The following is a 19398-nucleotide window of genomic DNA, read 5'->3' as shown; positions in this document are numbered from 1 at the left end:
GTTGACAATCTAATAAAAGAGAAAGGCAATAAACAAGTAAACAAATATATAAACAAAATAATTACAGCATGTGATAAAAATAAACAGGGTATTTTGATAAAGAGTAAAAGAAGAAGAGGGGCCTACTTCAGAAGAATGGTCTAAGACTGCCTCTTTGAAGATCTGATATAGTCAAGAGAAAACTTGGGAGATGATTTCAGACATAAAGAATAGAAGTGCAAAAAGCCTTAGTGCAGTCTAAGTACTATAGCGTGCCAGGAAAAATCATTTGAGATAAGGCTGAAAAGGCAAATAGTGGCAAGACCATATAAGTTCTCATATCTGAGCAAACAGTTTGGATTTTATTCTAAGTGCAATGAAAATCACTAAACGGTTAAGTGATATGATCTAATTTAAGTTTAATAATGTCACTCTGGCTACTGTGCACAAAATGGATTCTAAGGGGACTAAAACAGAATCAGGAGACCAGTTAGGGAACTACTATAGCAGTTCAGATGAAAAGTGAAGGTAGAAAGGACGACTGAGGGAGGCAGGAGCAGAGAAGGAGAGAAGTAAACGGATTTGGGTTGTATTTTTGGAGGTAAATTGACAGAACTCCCAGATTGTTTGGATGTGATGAATTGAAAATGTTGCTACATTTATGCTTGCATGGGTGGAGGTAATGTTTACTGATATAAGGAAGACTTAAAGGAAACCCAGGGAGCTAAGTCCCTGCAGCCCAGGGAAGAAGTGTCTCACTAAGAAGGGAGTGGTTAATTGTGTCAAGTGGTGCTGAGGAATTCAGGTAAGATGAGGAGAGAAAAGCATCAAGTAAGAGGAGGAGAGAAAAGGATTTGGCAAGATGGTGACTCTTAATGTCCATGTCAGAGCAGTTCCATCAGAGTAGAAGGGGAGAAAGTTACACTGCAGAGGGCTGGAGAGTGAAGGGAAGGTGAGGAAGTATGTACAGACAACTCTTAAATTTTGTTTTTCTCATATGAAGATCAGGGATATGGGGCTACAACTGAAGGGGGACAGGGACAGGAAGAGTGGTTAATGGAGAAGTTGTTTTGTATTTTAAGATGGGCGTTATCCAAGCATGTTTGTTGAGAAGAGCAATCCAGACAGGCAGAGACTGAGGAACAGGAGGACTGGAGTCTTGGAGTCAGCATCACTCTATACAATTAAACATATATATGGGGCTTCCCTCATAGCTAAGTTGGTAAAGAATCCGCCTGCAATGCAGGAGACTCCGGTTTGATTCCTAGTCAGGAAGATCCCCTGGAGAAGGGATAGGCTACCCATTCCAGTATTCTGGCCTGGAGAATTCCATGGACTGTATAGTCCATGGGGTCACAAAGAGTCAAACATGACTGAGTGACTTTCACACATACAAACACACATAAGTCAAAGGACAGGTTTTCTACATCTTTTTCATACTTATGGCTTTTTCAGACGTATTTTCATACTTATGGCTATACAGACGACGGAATGTATAGCATACTGCAAAGAAGACCGCACAAACTGGGTTTTAAAGAAGAAAAAAAAATTTATTACAATATTTGCATAATTTCTTTCATTAAAAAAAACTTACCTCTCGTTTATCTAAAGCAGCATATTCAGCTTCTATTTCTTCAGCTTCAGGATCTCGTGAGAATACCATTTGAGATTCTAGATTTAGGGCCAAATCTTTGTGGTGCTGCTTTTCAGCACAATCACAAGGAGTATCTTTATTCTCATTCTCAGCAAACAGGTCTCCTCCATGTTTTACTAAAAGCTAAAAAAGATTTTTTCAAAAAATTGCACCTATAGATTTAAATGACAAGTTATTCCATGCTACATATTAAAACTTTTTAATATAATAAAAGAAGCATGACAAAAAATCAATAATATGTAATAATATGAAGTGACAGTAAAAGTTAGATACCAGTGGCTTCTGATTTTAAGATAAGCAAATTACTGTTAATCTGTGTTAAGATGACTTCCTTTGGTTAAAAACAACAAACCTGTTTCTTAAATTTTATAAAGAAATTCTTAAACATTCTGTCCAATCCAAAGTTTTACTTAAAAATGAGTAATTTTATAGCTATTCAATGCTTTAAATTTTATACATTTCTACAAATCTTTCTCAAACAAGAAGGACATAACCACTAACACCTGCTATCCTGGCAAGGCAGACAAAAATTTTCATTTGTGTCATTCATTATCCAGTTAAACACTGAAATGAAATTAGGTTTAGCAAATCACTGAAGCAAAACTGTTTCCAATATTACTCAAAATAAGCAATGGGAATAGCTACTCACAGCCAAGGTAAGAAGATACTCCATCAAATCTCTTGATATTTAAAGGAAGGATTTCACCCAAAGAAATCCCACTTGTAAAAACGCATAAAAGAGTAACTGTGTTTACTACCGAGGGTTCTGCGGATTTTGTAGAAGCTTAATACACTGCTACTAAGGGCTGTAGGTTCAAGGTTCCCCATTACATGTGCAGACGCTGGGAAGGACATGAATACCACGAGGGCCATAATCCAGGACACCCCTGAAGGACAGCCTAACAATTAGTCACAGAGTGAATTCTTTTACAGAATTCACTCACCACCACATAACACAGTAACAGACACCACCTATTGTTTTCTGAGTGCCAAGCACTATGCTGAGACCTCTAACACATATTCTTATTTAATGTTAACAACCCCAAGTAGTAGGGACACTGTGATGTTTCAGAAGAGTTAAATAACTTGACCAAAATTACCGACTAATAAGGAGCAGAACTGGGTTTCAGACACAAGTTTGACTGAGTTCTTAATGACACTGTATTGACACAAAGAACAGGTTGACCACAAACATTAAAGAAGTCACACGTATCCTGGGCCTACTGTAAAGTTCTGGCCAGATCTCTTTTATGATCTAAACGTGAATACTTTTTAGCGATTTTCATTGTTTAAGGGAGTTAATCAAAATGGCAGTTTCTTTTCATTTTCTTCCAAATTTTATCTCCTCTCCTTCCAACAAACACAGATCTTCCTGTAAAATTCCTTTATTGCTTCTGCAGTTCTCATGGTTTCTCTACAGTCATCCCAAGAGGCCCTGACAAAATAAGGGACCTACGCCAATGCCAGGCCTGGAAGCCACTGACAAGCCCAGTGGACATGACTCTGGCTTCCTGCTTTAGGCCAAAGGTATTCCTCAGACCTAAGATGGTTTACAACATTTTTTAAGTTGTAAAAACAAGCAAACAAATCAAGAAGAATATGAAACACAGACTTGTGGTCACAAAGGTTAAAATAGTTACACATTACATCTGGCCCTTTAAAGAAAAAAAAAATATGTGAAGCATAAAGTCTCAGCAGTCACTGTTATCATCTGAAACCCTTCAGTCTAAGTGTGGTCTGGGGACCAGTGGTATCACTGGGGGTTTGTTAGAAATGCTGAATCTCAGTGTTACCACCCAAGCCCCTCCCACTCCAGACCTCTATATCAGAATCAGATTTTAATCTCAAGGAGATTCTTATGCACATGAAAGTCTGACAAGCAATGACCCTACACTCTGGCCTAAGTGGTATGGAGACTGGTATATTTATATTACCTACTCTATTTAATACTGGGAAGTAATAAGCCCACAGACTTACCATACCAACTGCAGGATCTATTACTGTTTTCAGCCTTTCAGCTTCACAGGTTATCCAACACAAAACAATTTGCTTCTGACTGCTACAGAACTTGCCTGGAGAATCCCATGGATGGAGGAGCCTGGTGGGCTGCAGTCCATGGGGTCACTAAGAGTCGGACATGACTGAGCGACTTCACTTTCATTTTTCACTTTCATGCACTGGAGAAGGAAATGGTAACCCACTCCAGTGTTCTTGCCTGGAGAATCCCAGGGATGGGGGAGCCTGGTGGGCTGCCGTCTATGGGGTCACACAGCATTGGACACAACTGAAGTGACTTAGCAGCAGCAGCTACAGAACTAAGAGCTGACTTTGTTCTCTGCTTCTTTATTCAGAGTGGTAGGAAATGATTTCTAAAAAGCACACTGGGATAGCTTTCAAAGCCATGATTTGACTTACATCCAAAATAGATACTACCACAGAAGACATTCCAAATATTAGCAAACAAGATAAATCATATTTAACTTAATTATCCCAGTCTTTAGCAAAAGTAAAGACAACAAAATTTAAGAGGCTGTGCCGTTCCAAAATATTGGTGAGAGGAACCTTCCAGTCTGCATTCCATGGGCTTTAAAAAAAAAAAAAAAAAAAAAGAGTGTATGGAGAGGGAATGTGCGAGAAGTCATTGTTGAGAGTCACTTTTGACAATTTTCAGAACTTGAGATTTCTTACATTGACTGGTGATCTGTCTTCAAAAGCAGTCCCAAAATGAGTCTGCTGGGAGTGAGGTGAGGGGTCCCCAAAATCTGTTATCTCATTGCTGGAGAGATACCCGTGATGGGTGATGGGAGGGAAGGCTCATATTTGCAGCACATGTCCATTTGTCTTGGCAAGGAAATCAATGTATATGCTACTTTGGGCAGAGAAGCCAGCTAGCTAACAGCAGTACTGCCTGACACTGGAGGAGGAATTTTTAAAAAAGTGTTTCAGCATACTGACCTTTGGGGCCTAAGGTAGAAACACCAGTAAACACAAGATGTCAAGACATGTTAAACTTCTGCTACATAAGTTAGTCACTCAGTCGTATCAGACCTTTGCAACCCCATGGTCTGTAGCCCACCAGGCTCCTTCTGTCCATGGAATTTTCCAGGCAAGAATACTGGAGTGAGTGGGTTTCCATTCTCTTCTCCAGGGGATCTTCTCAACACAAGAGATCAAACCTGGGTCTCCCACATTGCAGGTGGACTCCTTAACGTCTGAGCCACCATTTCCTGCATAAAGTCAGATGTTTTGCTTTTGCATAATAGGGAGTTACACTTGGTTGGGAAGAGGCAGTTTTTAAATGCTTCAACCAAAGCATCCAAGTATCATTTTCTTCACTCTCAAGCAAGGAGAACTGAATATTTTATTCATATATATATATATATATATATATATATTTAGCCTATTTCACATACTTGGTGGTATATACAATTTTCTACCTTAAAAGAAACATCCAATTATCACCGTCTCAGGACATCTGTTTATTGATGTTGTCTTCCTTTCTATTCATAATCCCGCAGGAAGAGGGGAAGGACAGCCCCCAGTTGATGACAAATCCCTTTCCACCCCTTTGATCCTTCATCTAAATGCCTGGTGACTCTGCATAAGTCATTTAACTTCTGTAAGCCTCAGTTTACACAGGTCCATTTGTAAAATGAGGCTTACATTATTTTGAGAAAAAGTGTAAAAAGAAAGATAATAAGTCTGTTCTAGTTGTAAAATTCCCATTTCCTAATCTGTTTCCTCTATGACCCTGAGCACTCCATTACTCCCACCCCCTTTAGTCTCTGACTCTACTGGCTCCTGGCAGAGGAGTCCCCTATCTTAATTCTGTTAGTCCTCTAATGACTTCCTTAATACTTTCTCAGCCACATTTCTGAAATTAGTGACTGACACTCATTGTCTCTACATTTCCTCAGCAAATTACTCAATTTCTCCCAGCAATCTAACTTCTACTCTGCCCACTTCACTCTAATATTATTCCTGAAAGTCATTAATACCTCTCAAAGCCAGCCGCCTTTCTCAGTATTCTAATTCCTTGCCCTTTCTGAAGCATGGCAAATGACTGACTGCCTCCTCTCCTTGAAATTCTTCTCTTGGCATCCTCGATGCTGGATTATTTTGGTTCTCTTCTCTGCTTTTTTGTTTTTTTGTTGTAGGCCACTTCTTGTTCTCATTCCCTTTAAACACAGACATTTTCCAAGTTGATGCTGTGACTTTAATTCTGTAATTTTATCTATAATCTAAAGTCCTGTCCTTGGATTTGTCATCTATACCTTATCTTGCTTTTAGTTATCAACTCTATGGAGATAACATTTGATTCTAAATCTATATTCATTACCCCCAGTTAGTTCTAATTTTTAACAGCCTGAATACCATTTCATGTGGATAATCTAAGACCTCAATCTTCTTCTAAATGACAATTCAAGATATTCGCCTTTCCTTCTAACCAATTCCTTCACCTCATCTCACTTTTAACTTTTTTTCTTTATACTGTTGAAGTACACTTCACATACAACACCTGAACTCACTTTTTCGATGTTTGTCAATTGCTAGCAGGCTTCAAAGTGAACCAGGTTCAAAATCATGCTCAGTTTACTTAAAAATAAAGTTAATTTGTTCTACTCTAATTATAGATATGATAGCAGATTGTTATACAAAATGCAGAAAAATCAAAGTGAGAAAATTATATTATCCAAAGATAGCTCACCATTGTTAATATTAACATTTTAAAGTCTTCATCATCTTTAACCTTTCTCTTACTTTCTTCTATAAACTGACCAAGTCACCAAAATGCATTTGTCTCATGCTTTCCATTTCTAATACCACCGCACATACCCAGGCTCTTTATCAGTTCACAGCAGAATCAGTGCAATAATATTCTAACTCCTATCACTATCTTCTAATATTTTGGTTTTCAACCTTGGCTGTACACTGTAATCATCTGGAGAAGTTTTATTACAGGGGCTCCATGCTCAGAAATCCAATTTTATTGGTTTGAGATATGGTCTACAGAATGGGATTTTGTGTGCAGACATGGTTAAAACCACTGTTCCAACACAAAGGTTTCCAAATTGTTTAAGAATCACTTGGGTAGTCTGATAGTTATACTAGGGTGATCTGGAATGGAGACTAAGTATATGCACATTTTACAGATTATTCCATTGTAGGTCCCACAGATTACTGCTCTAAGCTAAGGCTTCTCAAACTTTAATGTGAATATGGATGACTTCAGCGTTCCTGTTAAACTACGGATTCAGACTCAGGTGATGAGATGAGGCCTGAGATGCTGCATTCCCAACAATACCCAAACTGATGCCAAAGCCAGTCTGAGGAATAGTGTCTCGGTAGCAAGACTTTAAGAACCACTCCTTTATCAGTACCCTCTTTCAAATAAAATCTATTCTACATTACAACCATTAGGTTAATCTTACTATATTTGCTTTCTTTTTTTTTTTAATATTTGCTTTCAAAATAGCACTAACCAAAAAAATTAAATGGCTAAATTTTCTATAAATAAATTTCAAATTAGCACTTAGGATTTTCTACTTACTATGGCTTCTATCTTCATTTTAAATCATCTGTCTTATCAAGCCTCTCCAAAATACTTCAATTTGCATATGTTTGAGACGTAGAACAGTCCTTCTCAAACTGCAACATGCAAACGAATAACCAGTGAAACTTGCTTTACGCATTCCTGGAGTCTACCCCAGAGATTCCTATTCGGTATCTGGAGGTCTGGCAAGTACAAGAATTTGTATTTACAACAAGAGTTACTGATGCTACAGGTCTGAGGACCACATTTTGAGCAGCCTCCTCCAAATACTTAAACTGAAGTCTTATCCACTCAAATATTACTACTATCCAAAATATTTTCTGGGCTTAGGAAAATTAAAATGATCTTTCCTTCCCTTCAGTGCCTGTAACAATATTTTGGATGCAATAATGAAATCATAACTATCTTGATTAAAAATTAGAAAACAGAGGCCCAGACAGGCACAGTTACTTCCAGTTGCTAAGGTGGGGCCACAATTTCCTTATTCTTTTCTATAGTTTTAAAACCCCAGGTGCTAAAAACACAATTGCAATTAAGTAAAACTTTTCAGTATAACTTGTGAATGATTTGTATGGCTTTTCAATGAAGTGTGAAATGCTCTGACAGCTGCTGAGTGTCATATAGGCCCTGTGGCTACAAAGGGGAAGTGGGACTTACCAGCTTTGGTTTTCTAGTGACCTTTATTTGATCTGACAATAAGCAGCAACACTTAAAGCTTTGAATAAGCAAGTAGGACAAAGGTGTATAGGAAATATCTAATGATAATACTCATTTTAAAAAATGCTTTTCACAAAGAATTGAAGCACTATTAAACACAACAGCCACCTCTGTCACATCAACCATTTCTTGAATCACTATGACAGGTGAAGCAGCAATATAAATGAGGCCTAATGACTGGGCTTGCTCTAGGGAAGTCGGCCAAGAGGAGAAAAATCACAAATTAGGCCTTGCTAACAGACCTATCCCATGGATGGAGGAGCCTGGTGGGCTGCAGTCCATGGGGTCACTAAGAGTCGGACACAACTGAGTGACTTCACTTTCACTTTTCACTTTTATGCACTGGAGAAGGAAATGGCAACCCACTCCAGTGTTCTTGCCTGAGACTCCTAGGGACGGGGGAGCCTGGTGGGCTGCCGTCTATGGGGTCGCACAGAGTCGGACACAACTGAAGTGACTTAGCAGCAGCAACAGACCTATGCTGGCCAAGAAGCAGTAGTTAGAACCTTGTATGAAACAACTGACTGGGTCAGGATTGAGAAAGGAGTATGACAAGGCTGTTTATTGTCACCTTGTTTATTTAACTTACACACAGAGCACATTATGAGAAATGTCAGGCTGGATGAGTTTTAAGCTGGAATCAAAACTGCCGGGAGAAATAACAACCTCAGATATGAGGATGATACCGCTCTAATGGCAGAAAGAGAAGAGGAACTAAGGAACCTCTTGATGAGGGTGAAGGAGGAGAGTGAAAAACCAGTTTAAAACTCAGTATTAAAAAAACTAAGATCATGGCATCCGGCCCCATTACTTCATGGCAAATAGAAAGGGAAAAGGTGGAAGCAGTGATAGATTTCCTCTTCCTGGGCTCTAAAATCACTGCAGCCATGAAATCAGAAGACAACTGCTTCTTTGCAGGAAAGCTATGACAAACCCAGACAGTGTGTTAAAAAGCAAAGACCTCACTTTGCCGACAAAGGTCCATAGAGTCAAGACTATGGTCTGTCCAGCAGCCACGTACAGTTGTGAGAGCTGGATCATAAAGGCAGAGTGCCAAAGAATTGAGGCTTTCAAACTGTGGTGCTGGAGAAGACTCTTGAGAGCTCCCTGGACAGCAAGGAGATCAACCCTGAATATTCCTTGCTGTCCAGGGAACTCTCAAGAGTCTTCTCCAGCGGTGTGCGGACTGATGCTGAAGCTCCAATACTTTGGCCACCTGATGCAAAGAGCCAAGTCACTGGAAAAGACCCTGATGCTGGGAAAGACTGAAGGCAGGAGGAGAAGAGGGTGACAGAGGATGAGATGGACATGGCAAGTACTGAGCCTGCGTGCCCCACCTACTGAAGCCTGTGTGCCCCAGAGCCCACACCGCAACTGCTGAGCCTGCGTGCCCCACCTACTGAACATGCATCTACAGCCTGCGCTCCCCTCAAGAAGCCCATGCACCATAATGAAGAGTAACCCTGGCTCATCTCAACCACAGAAATAACTCACGTGGCAATGAAGCCCTAGCAAAGCCAAAACAAATGAAATTATAAAAAATTTTTTTAATTAAATATACACTATCTGGGTTTTCACAGAAAAATGTTTGCTTACCCTTGGAATGATTCTTTGAAATATGAAAAAATTAGAATTAAAGGGACTTTAATTTGCATTAATAAATGTTCAACATATAAGCATTTCTAATTTTCAAATAACTGCAGTCTACTCTTCTTTGTGTTACTTTTATCTCATAAATAATCTGAATGATTAATTTGTCAAACTTCAAATTTTCCTACTTAAGGAAAAGTAGGATTTGATATAAGCATCTGTTGTTAGAAGCTGCCCCGTAGAGATAAAAAGAAGGGGCTGGCCAAAATAGGCAAGGAACAGCTGTATTCTGCAAATTAGTGGCATGAGTTTGACACAACAAAACAAAACAAAACAAAAACATTGCCAAGATAAATCCAGGTATCAAGAGTAGATATGGTGGTAACGGAAGCATCGTTAATAGGAACAAGGCAGTCCAGAAGAGGAGCTGTGGATAGAGAAGCTTGAGTATAGTTTTGGAAACACTGACTTTGAGAGACTGTTGGAATGTTCATATCAGGAAATCAGCGAGGCAGTAATATAGCATGAGAAACTTCAGGGTGAGCTCTCCATTTATATGTGTGTGCGTGTGTGTATATGTGTGTGTGTGTGTGTGTGTGTATATATATATCAGTGTATCTATATCTATAGCTTATATAGCCACTCATGCCTTCACACATGCAAGTTTCTAAAAGAACTCTGTGATTAAGAGGTTTTTATGTTATGTTCTGTGTATGTACATGTGTGTGCCCCTTTAGCTTACTACAGAACATCATTATCACAGAGAGAAGGGGAAGTTGTAAACATTTCATTTAAATGGTTCAAAATAATGAGCCACAAGAATCTGTGTGTTTAAATGCACATACAAAATTGCCCAATGTCAACTTTATCAACTCTGTCCTTAAATAAACACAGAAAAAAAATCTTCAATAACTAGAAAAGACATATTTCCATAGACATTTATAAATAAATCCTTAAGAGTTAAAAAAAAATAGTTTGGCCTTAACCGTGGAATAAAATAATCAATTTAACCTTAAAGGCCAGACATTAAAAATGGGATCTATTTTGCTACAATCACAGATTAACAGAAAAATTAGTGCTAAAGGGTTCTTTTGAGGTAACTGTGAAAGTTACCTCTTGGACGGCTGGATAGTTTCCTCTTCTTTGATAATCTCAAAGAAGCTGAGTGACTGGAGGTCTACAGATAACCACTGTGAGGATCAGGGCTAGACACCAGTGCTCTTTACACCATACTACGATAGCTTAATGAAAAAGGTAATAAACATCTGGTAACACTCTTTCACTCAACCCAAGCCCTTTATATCATGCTTGGCATCAATGAGCACTATGAATACTAGAAGACCTTACACAAAGACACTTAAGGACTAATACTCTTAAAGGACAGTTACAGAGTAGGTTATGTATGTCAGTGTGTTTGTTTTATGTACTAGAACTAGAAAACACAATAAGGCCTCTGGGAATTAGTTAATGTACACTTTCTTGTGAAACTCTTTGTGTTTAGTTAACAGTTAACATTATCAAAAGTCATTCAAGACCTGAGGCTGGGTAAATATACAGTCAAGTATATAAAACAGATTTAAAATAGCTTTATATGGGTAAAATGACATGCTAAAATCTGTTGATGACAACTAGAATAAATGCAATGAAGGTATTTACAGGGTTCTATTTACAGATTTTACATTAAGTCAAAGAGCTCTTCTGAATACAGAAAAATGAAAATAGTTATTACATGGTGTGGCTTGTGTAACATCATATACTGAAAGATCAAACAGTAAAACATACACATTCACACCAAGCAAATCATCAGAATTGTCAGTCAGAATAAATCTGGCATTAATTTTCTTCACTGAATAAAAAGTAATATACAAACACATAAATGTGTTGGCAAAAATACCACATTCACCTTTTGAAAACAATTTAATAAGCCCATCACTGTAAACTTACTTCAAAATCAACAACTACTAAAGCAATGCTTATAGAGAATTTTTGGAAGCAAGATATAAAGCAGCAATTTAAAAGCAATATTATTACTATCAAGAATAAGCTATTTTCTACTCTAGCTCACTTGAAAATTATTAATACGATGCTGATGCAGTCCTGTCAACAACAAGTCACTACAGCAGTGATTCGTTCATAAGAGGTGGGCATAGAACAATATATAAAAAAACTTGATTAAAAGCCTCAGTAATTCTGTCAATAGCCTCATTCCATGCTAAATCCTAGGACATCCTTCTACCACACTGAGAATCAATGTTAGAAAGTAAAGCTTAAGATTAGTTTTAAGTTAATGACCATCACTGGACTTCCCTCATAGCTCAGTTGGTAAAGAATCTGCCTGCAATGCAGGAGACCCTGGTTCGATTCCTGGGTTTGGAAGATCCCCTGGAGAAGGAAATGGCAACCCACTCCAGTGTTCTTGCCTGGAGAATCTCATGGGCAGAGGAACCTGGCGGGCTACAACCCTTGGGGCCGCAAGAGTTGGACATGACTTAGTGACTAAACCAACCAACTAAATGACTGTCACTAGCTAAGCAGTGGGCAAAGGTGACACAATTCCAAGAGCTGAAATGACTAATATTCTAAAAGATCAGTAAGTATCACAAACAAGAGCAAAAAACACAAGATCAGATCAGAAGGCTTCCAGAAGTTGAGAACAACTGACATTTCAGATACGCTAAAGAAGTCATATAAATGGCCATAACCTTTTAACATGAGTAAGAAAATGCAGAACCTTCATGTTTTTTGTATATTTATCAATTTAGAAGTATAAGTTTACACACATGAATAATATTAAGGAAATACTAAATTTTAAGATGCATATTTTAATCTTATTAACATATATTTAATCTGGAAAACTACTTTTCTAATCAAGACCTACATATCTGGTAAATGGATACTCTGATTCAATTTATAATGCTACACTGAAACTTAAATACATTTATGCAAAAGAACGTCTAAGAGTTACGTATGGATTGACATGTATATAGCTGAGAGAATACAGCTGTATAGCAGCAAGGACAGTATAAAGAATAATGATTTCTTAGCTTAGTTAAGATCCTATACTATACGGTTGACTTTATCTAAGCCTGTTGTTAGAGAGAGATATATATATATACACACACACACACACATATATATATATATGAAAAACATAGATGGAAAAATTCAAATACAAAGTACTCAGGTACTTTAGTGCAAATTACACAGAAAAAACCCAGCACATTTTAATATATAAAATTTTTTAAAGCCCCAATAAATATATTCATTAATATTTATCCCTGCTGCTTATTTAGTCAGTAAGTCGTGTCCAACTCTGCAACCCCAGACTACAGCCTCTTTTGTCCATGGGATTTCCCAGGCAAGAATACCAGAGTGGGTTGCCCTTTTCTTCTCCAGGAGGATCTTCCTGCCCAGGGATCAAACCCAGGTCTCCTTCATTGCAGGTGGATTCTTTTACTGTTCAGCCACCTGTGAAGCTCATAGCTTAGGGAACTGATCACTTCTAGATAATATAGGTAAAGGTCCCACTTGTCAAGATTTGCCATATGTATACATTCTATAAATTGGTGTCTAAAATCAGCGACAAGTGAAACTTTTGATACCAAAAGTATTACTCTCAATAAGATAGTGTTTGTATGATGACTGCTATGTTCAGGGATGTCAGTCAATTTTAAATTGCTTCTGATTTCATTTCATTTCCAAAGATGAATGTTTGTGGGTTTGTTTTCCCTAAAACAAGGGCTCCCAATTCTTTTAGAACCACAAGAGACAGAAATGACTAGTCAAATTAACTAAGTAAAACAAATATTGATTATCACACATTACCAAGACACAGATTTCACCATGCAGATTGCTAAAACAAACAAACGGGCACACCAAAGGTTTACCTCTACGCAGGTTTTCATCCCTGAGGCAGCAGCATAGTGCAGGGGTGTGTTCTTTTTGTTATCAACAGCGTCAATAGCTGCTCTCTCATATTCGCCTTGGTCAAGTTTTGCTCCTTTCCATCTTAAAATCATCTGTAGACAATCTGCTCTTCTAAAATCATCTTCCACAGGGCGTGCTAAGCGAGGATGAAGGGCTCCTTCTGAGATCATAATCTGAGGTCCCATACACAACAAATGCATAGATGTTTCATTGTGCACATTCCGTTTATTTGGATTTCCATCTCTACCAAAAAGAAAGGTCCTAAAATGGTAAAGAATGAAAATCAGGTTTTTCCTACCTGGAAATAATACACAGGAGATACATGTAAAGCTCTACTTCTAAGCTGCTAATCCAGTTTCTATTGAGGCACTGTTTCACAATAGGTTGAATGACTAATTTTTTTTTTGGTTGTGCTGGGTCTTCGTTACTGTGTGGGCTTTTCTCTAGTCGCGGAGAGTGAGGGCTCCTCTCTAATAGCGGTGCACAGGCTTCTCACTGCAGGGGCTTCTCCTGCGCGAGGGCTTCAGGAGTTGCGACACATGGGCTCAGGAGTTGCAGCTCCCACACTCCAGAGTATGGGCTCAGCAGCTGTGGCACACGGGCTTAGCTGTTCCGTGGCATGTGGGATCTTCCCAGACCAGGGATCAAATCTGTGTCTTCTGCATTAGGAGGTGGATTCTTTACCACTGAGCCACCAGAGAAGCCCCACTAATTCTTACAATTATAAAAAAACTTGATTCTAGAACAATAATACTAAAAAACCAAAGTTGACTATCATTACAGTGTTTGCTAATAAAAGAGAAAAAGGCATAAGAAGAAAAATGAAAGGTAAGGAAAAGGAAAATGACAGAGAAAAGGAAAAAGAGGAAGAAAGAAAGGAACCAAAGGGCCACATAACGGACTAGTATGTCAATTAACATAAATGTCTTAGGTACATTATTAAACATATCCCAGCAATTTATTTCAGAGAAGGCAATGGCACCCCACTCCAGTACTCTTGCCTGGAAAATCCCATGGACGGAGGAACCTGGAAGGCTGCAGTCTATGGGGTCGCTGAGGGTCGGATACAACTGAGCGGCTTCTCTTTAACTTTTCACTTTCATGCATTGGAGAAGGAAATGGCAACCCACTCCAGTGTTCTTGCCTGGAGAATGCCAGGGACGGGGGAGCCTGGTGGGCTGCCATCTGTGGGGTCACACAGAGTCGGACACGACTGCAGCGACTTAGCAGCAGGAGCAGCGATTTATTTTTTTGTTATTGCTCTGCTATATTTTATTTCTCTTGAGTACATATTTACTTAAGAAGGATGCTGACCATATAGGAGAAGCAAGCAATGCGTAAGTCTGGAAGTAAATGTTAAATCTAGGAAAAATTTATCTGAGTTTTCCCCAGCTTTTGAAAGAATAAGGCATATATTTATACAATGTAATACCTTCTTAAGGCTATAAGCTAGGTGAGTTCTGGAAGAGCACGATATAATTTCAAGGTGGTAGACCTTACCGATGATAATAGGTGAGCTGCCTTAACTTCTGCCAGATCCAGATCTGAGAGCTGTGTCTAGCATCCACTACATCTTTTGGGCTAGGCTCAGTGGATTAACATTTGAGCCAGTTCAGTGGCCATAACAGGAAATGAGTTGGATAAACCTAGTATAATTCAGTCAGCCTGTACTAAAAAACACAAGTATACTATGAAATGGGCATACAGTCCCATATCCAAAGATGAGTCAATTTACTATGGAGGGCTGGTATCACTTGCGTTCCTATGTCTAAGGGCAGAATAGCAATGGGAAGGGAGCAGAAGAGTTAAAAGCTAAATCCTAGTTATATCTGGATTGTTTTTAGGTTAGTTTTAGCTTAGAACAAGAAAAAACAAAGACAAAACCCTGACTAGGAAGGAACTAGGAAGAGCTCTTCGAGCCAAGCTAGAAAGCTCTTACGAGGAAAAAGGCCGAGTAAGATGTCTTACGGTGGTTTCCAATTTGTAGAACAACTCTGGGTATCTTCTGCTTTTATCATTTAAGATTCTAGACAGTTCAGCAATACAGCCCTTCAAAACTAGCCTATTAGGCTTCTAGGGTCCACATTCATTTGAGCCATCTTGAAAGTAAAACATGAAGTCTCTGAAGCAGGAACAAATGAAATAATAACTAGTCCCACATACCCTAACTCCTACCACTGGGGATATGCAATCTGAGCCAGATCAGACATCACATAGTACATGTACTGGGGTCTGCACTGCAGGGCAGTGTGACAGGCAGACTAGTATCTCCGCCCCAAAGAGGTCTATGTCCTAATCCCCGGGACCTGTGAATATGTTACCTTATACAGTAAAAGAGACTTCACAGATATGATTAAGTTAAGGTTCTTGACATTGGGAAAGTATCCTAGTATCCAGGTGGGCCCAATGTAATCACGAATCCTTAGAAGAGAAAGACAGGAGGGTCAGAATCAAAGACATATTGGAAGATGCTATGCTGCTGTCTTTAAAAATGGTGGAAGGGGCCACAAGCCAAGAAGTGCAGACAGCTTTTAGAAACTGGAAAAGGTAAGGTAAGGGATTCTACCCAAGAGCATGCAGAAGGGATATAACTCTGCCAACACTCTGAGTTTAATTCAGTGGAACCATTTCAGATTTCTGATCTCCAGAGTTTTAAGATAATACATTTGTGTTGTTTTTAGTCACCAAGTTTGTGATAATTTGTTATAGCAACAATAGGAATGAGCCCTAAATATAAGACTCTGGGAAGCTTGTATAGTAGATCTCCTTCCCTCTGGAGACCAGGGAAGGTGTGAGGAGAAGGGGTTGGTGGGGGGGTGGGGATGGGTGGGGGGTTGTGTGTGTGGAGGGGGAACCTATCCCTGAGTATGAACACTATTCTAGGGAAGACCTTGGGTTCTTATGCTCTGCAATGTAAAATATGTTTCTGGGCAAGAGATAAGACTATCATCTCTGAGTCTTACAATTCAGGGAATGTAGGAATGGTCTCAGGTCTCATCCACTCCTAATCCCCCAGGCAAATGTTAAGCAAGTATCTCCTGAGAAGTAAGTATCTCCAGTATCTCCTGGAGTTCTCAATCTCTACTCAGTCCAAGTTTAACTTTCAAAGCTTGTCTCTGAAGCTCAGGTCCCAAGTTCTAATAAAATTTGCTCAGAAAGCCATTTTCTCTAAAGTCCTACAGAGCCTTTATGGCCTTCTGACTCCCTCAGTACATGGGTATGCTCTTTATTGCTTACTCTATCTGGTTTCCAAGGATCTGACTTAGCCATCTAAACAAACCCAACCCTACTTAGAAGCCTCTTTACACTAAGCTCCCTCCTCCAGCTGCATTGATCATTCCCTTCTTTGTCTTCCTATCACATCCTAATTATATAATTCATTACATCGTAACACAGTTACTTTCTTACATATCTGTTCCTTTCTCCCACTTGGTTTATAGCCTTTTAAGGCAAGATCTATATCCTGTTCTTTCTTGAATCCCCAATATAGTGTCAAACACACAGGAGACTTGCTATAATTTTGATAGATGAACTACTTTGTGTATTACTTTTATGATGAAGATTAGTAATGTGGCATTGGGAATACATTAAGACAGAATTCTAGATCTCTCAAGCCAGTAGCACAGCAGACTGGTCAAGAACCCAGTACCTACTGACCAGTACAGACTGCCTGGCTGTAGTCCCAGTTCTGTCACTTTCTAGGTGTGTGATCTTGCACAAAATAGCTAATATATAAAATATACCATGTATGTAACCAATATAAACACATAGCTAATATACATATTATATACATAAAACCAACTAATATATGGCTCCTATTCTTTGACCAAATAAACCTACTCCTGAAATTTATCACTTAAATGTCTGGTTATAGGAAAACTGGGAAATATAAATCATAGTATTTCTGTACAATAGAAAATTATAAAGTCATTAACAAGTCTATATAAGAATATTTATAGTGAAAATCAGAAGGGACATGGAATGATTCTAACAGTTGTTTAAGGGAGGCAGGAATGTGAGTAGTTTATTTATATAACCATAATGTTGCTTCATAATTTAAAAAAAAAGGAAAAATATATTTTTCCTAAGTCAACAACTGATGATAAAATTTTCAATGATATTTCCCTGTATTTATAATGGCTGAATTACAGTGAATAACCAAAATTTTAAACACTACTCTAAAAATGTGTTCAAGATTAAAATCTCTTCCAAGAGCCATTATTAACAAAAAAAGAGATTTCATTTTCTTAAAAATTTAACTTAGAAGTAAATTATTAAAATTAATTCCGATTACATATGATTCTGTACAGCAACATAGATTCAGCTTTTCCTATCCCTATTTCCAATATATCACGTATTTTCTCTTATAGTTTGTTCAGGAGACCTCAGGTTCTCATCACCATGGAATTTAACACAAGGTGGAAGGATGTCAGCTGATATGGAGACCGACTCTCTCATTAAACAATCCTACATCCTCCCCAATAGAGACATGAGATAATGTGATAATTTAGCAAACATTCTTATACCCAATCTGCCAGACTCTGATTCAGCAAACCAAAGCAAGTTTATTATTCTGAAGTTAAAATATTAAAAGAGCTTAATTATTTATTCAGGAAAAATTCTCAAATTTATTAGATACAGTACTATACCTGCATAAACATTCTGTACTAAAACTGTCAAGTTGGATATTCTAATTTTATTGATTTACATTACTACTTTTATATTATATACTTAAATTCAAAAGTAGTCTTCTTTAAGTTACATGAATGAGTAAATGGAATTACAAATTTGTAATTGACATGTAAGTTTTAGATAGGCCCCTCTTATAACTATGCCAGTAATTATGAAGTGTATTTTACTACTTACATACAAGGTTAATTCTTGGACCAGGATAGGAGATAACTGGCAGGAAGGAAGGGTAAAGAAAACATTAACCTGGAAAAAAAATTCCTTTCATTTGACCTTAATAACCCATCGAAAGTGATTTGTTTGTCTAGATTCTTTCAGTGTTCATTGTGAAACAGTCAAACTATAACTGCAACCTATAAATCTACATTTACTCTCCACTTCAATATAACCCTATTCTGATCACTGTACTAAAACGGCACTCGTTCACATCATCAGGAATTTCCTAAGAGTTAAGTTCTTATCCTCAATTCTTGTTTTAACCTTAAACTGCTAATAATTCATTTATATACTTATCTCTTTATTACCTTGGTTTCCATAACTACCCATCTTTTTAACAGGTCTCTTCATTTTTTTAAGAACAATCTCACTTTTGCCTAAGATGATGGCTCTACTTTCCTACCTCCTTCAGATCAGTTCAGTCGCTCAGTCGTGTCCGACTCTTTGCGACCCCATGAATCGCAGCACGCCAGGCCTCCCTGTCCATCACCAACTCCTGGAGTCCACTCAGACTCACGTCCATCGAGTCAGTGATGCCATCCAGCCATCTCATCCTCTGTTGTCCCCTTCTCCTCTTGCCCCCAATCCCTCCCAGCATCAGAGTCTTTTCCAATGAGTCAACTCTTCGCCTGAGGTGGCCAAAGTACTGGAGTTTCAACTTTAGCATCATTCCTTCCAAAGAAATCCCAGGGCTGATCTCCTTCAGAATGGACTGGTTGGATCTCCTTGCAGTCCAAGGGACTCTCAAGAGTCTTCTCCAACACCACAGTTCAAAAGCATCAATTCTTTGGTGCTCAGCTTTCTTCACAGTCCAACTCGCACATCCATACATGACCACAGGAAAAACCATAGCCTTGACTAGACGAACCTTTGTTGGCAAAGTAATGTCTCTACTTTTGAATATGCTGTCGAGGCTAGTCATAACTTTCCGTCCAAGGAGTAAGCGTCTTTTAATTTCATGGCTGCAGTCACCATCTGCAGTGATTTTGGAGCCCAGAAAAATATTTCCCATGAAGTGATGGGACCGGATGCCATGATTTCCGTTTTCTGAATGTTGAGCTTTAAGCCAACT

The 19398-nt window shown here is 38.5% G+C and overlaps 1 protein-coding gene across 7 annotated transcripts in view; it reads right to left on the bottom strand.

The window, feature by feature from the left end:
- Positions 1–19398, bottom strand: part of ANKIB1 (ankyrin repeat and IBR domain containing 1) — a 154813-nt gene that overhangs the window by 69256 nt on the left and 66159 nt on the right. For 5 of the 7 annotated variants that reach the window (XM_044947137.2, XM_025290835.3, XM_025290833.3 and 2 more), the window contains 2 exons: positions 13382–13682; positions 1574–1756 (listed from right to left, as the gene is read on the bottom strand). In XM_044947137.2, the coding sequence (XP_044803072.1) occupies positions 1574–1756; positions 13382–13682 (484 nt within the window). The remainder of the gene's footprint in view (positions 1–1573; positions 1757–13381; positions 13683–19398) is intronic. The other 2 variants (XM_044947138.2, XM_044947139.2) reach the window with 2 other exon arrangements.

The sequence above is a fragment of the Bubalus bubalis genome, chromosome 8, assembly GCF_019923935.1.
Source record: "Bubalus bubalis isolate 160015118507 breed Murrah chromosome 8, NDDB_SH_1, whole genome shotgun sequence".
Classification (NCBI taxonomy): Eukaryota; Metazoa; Chordata; class Mammalia; order Artiodactyla; family Bovidae; genus Bubalus; species Bubalus bubalis.
The sequence above is the reverse complement of the archived record's forward strand: the minus strand, read 5'-3'. Positions and strand labels throughout refer to the sequence as shown.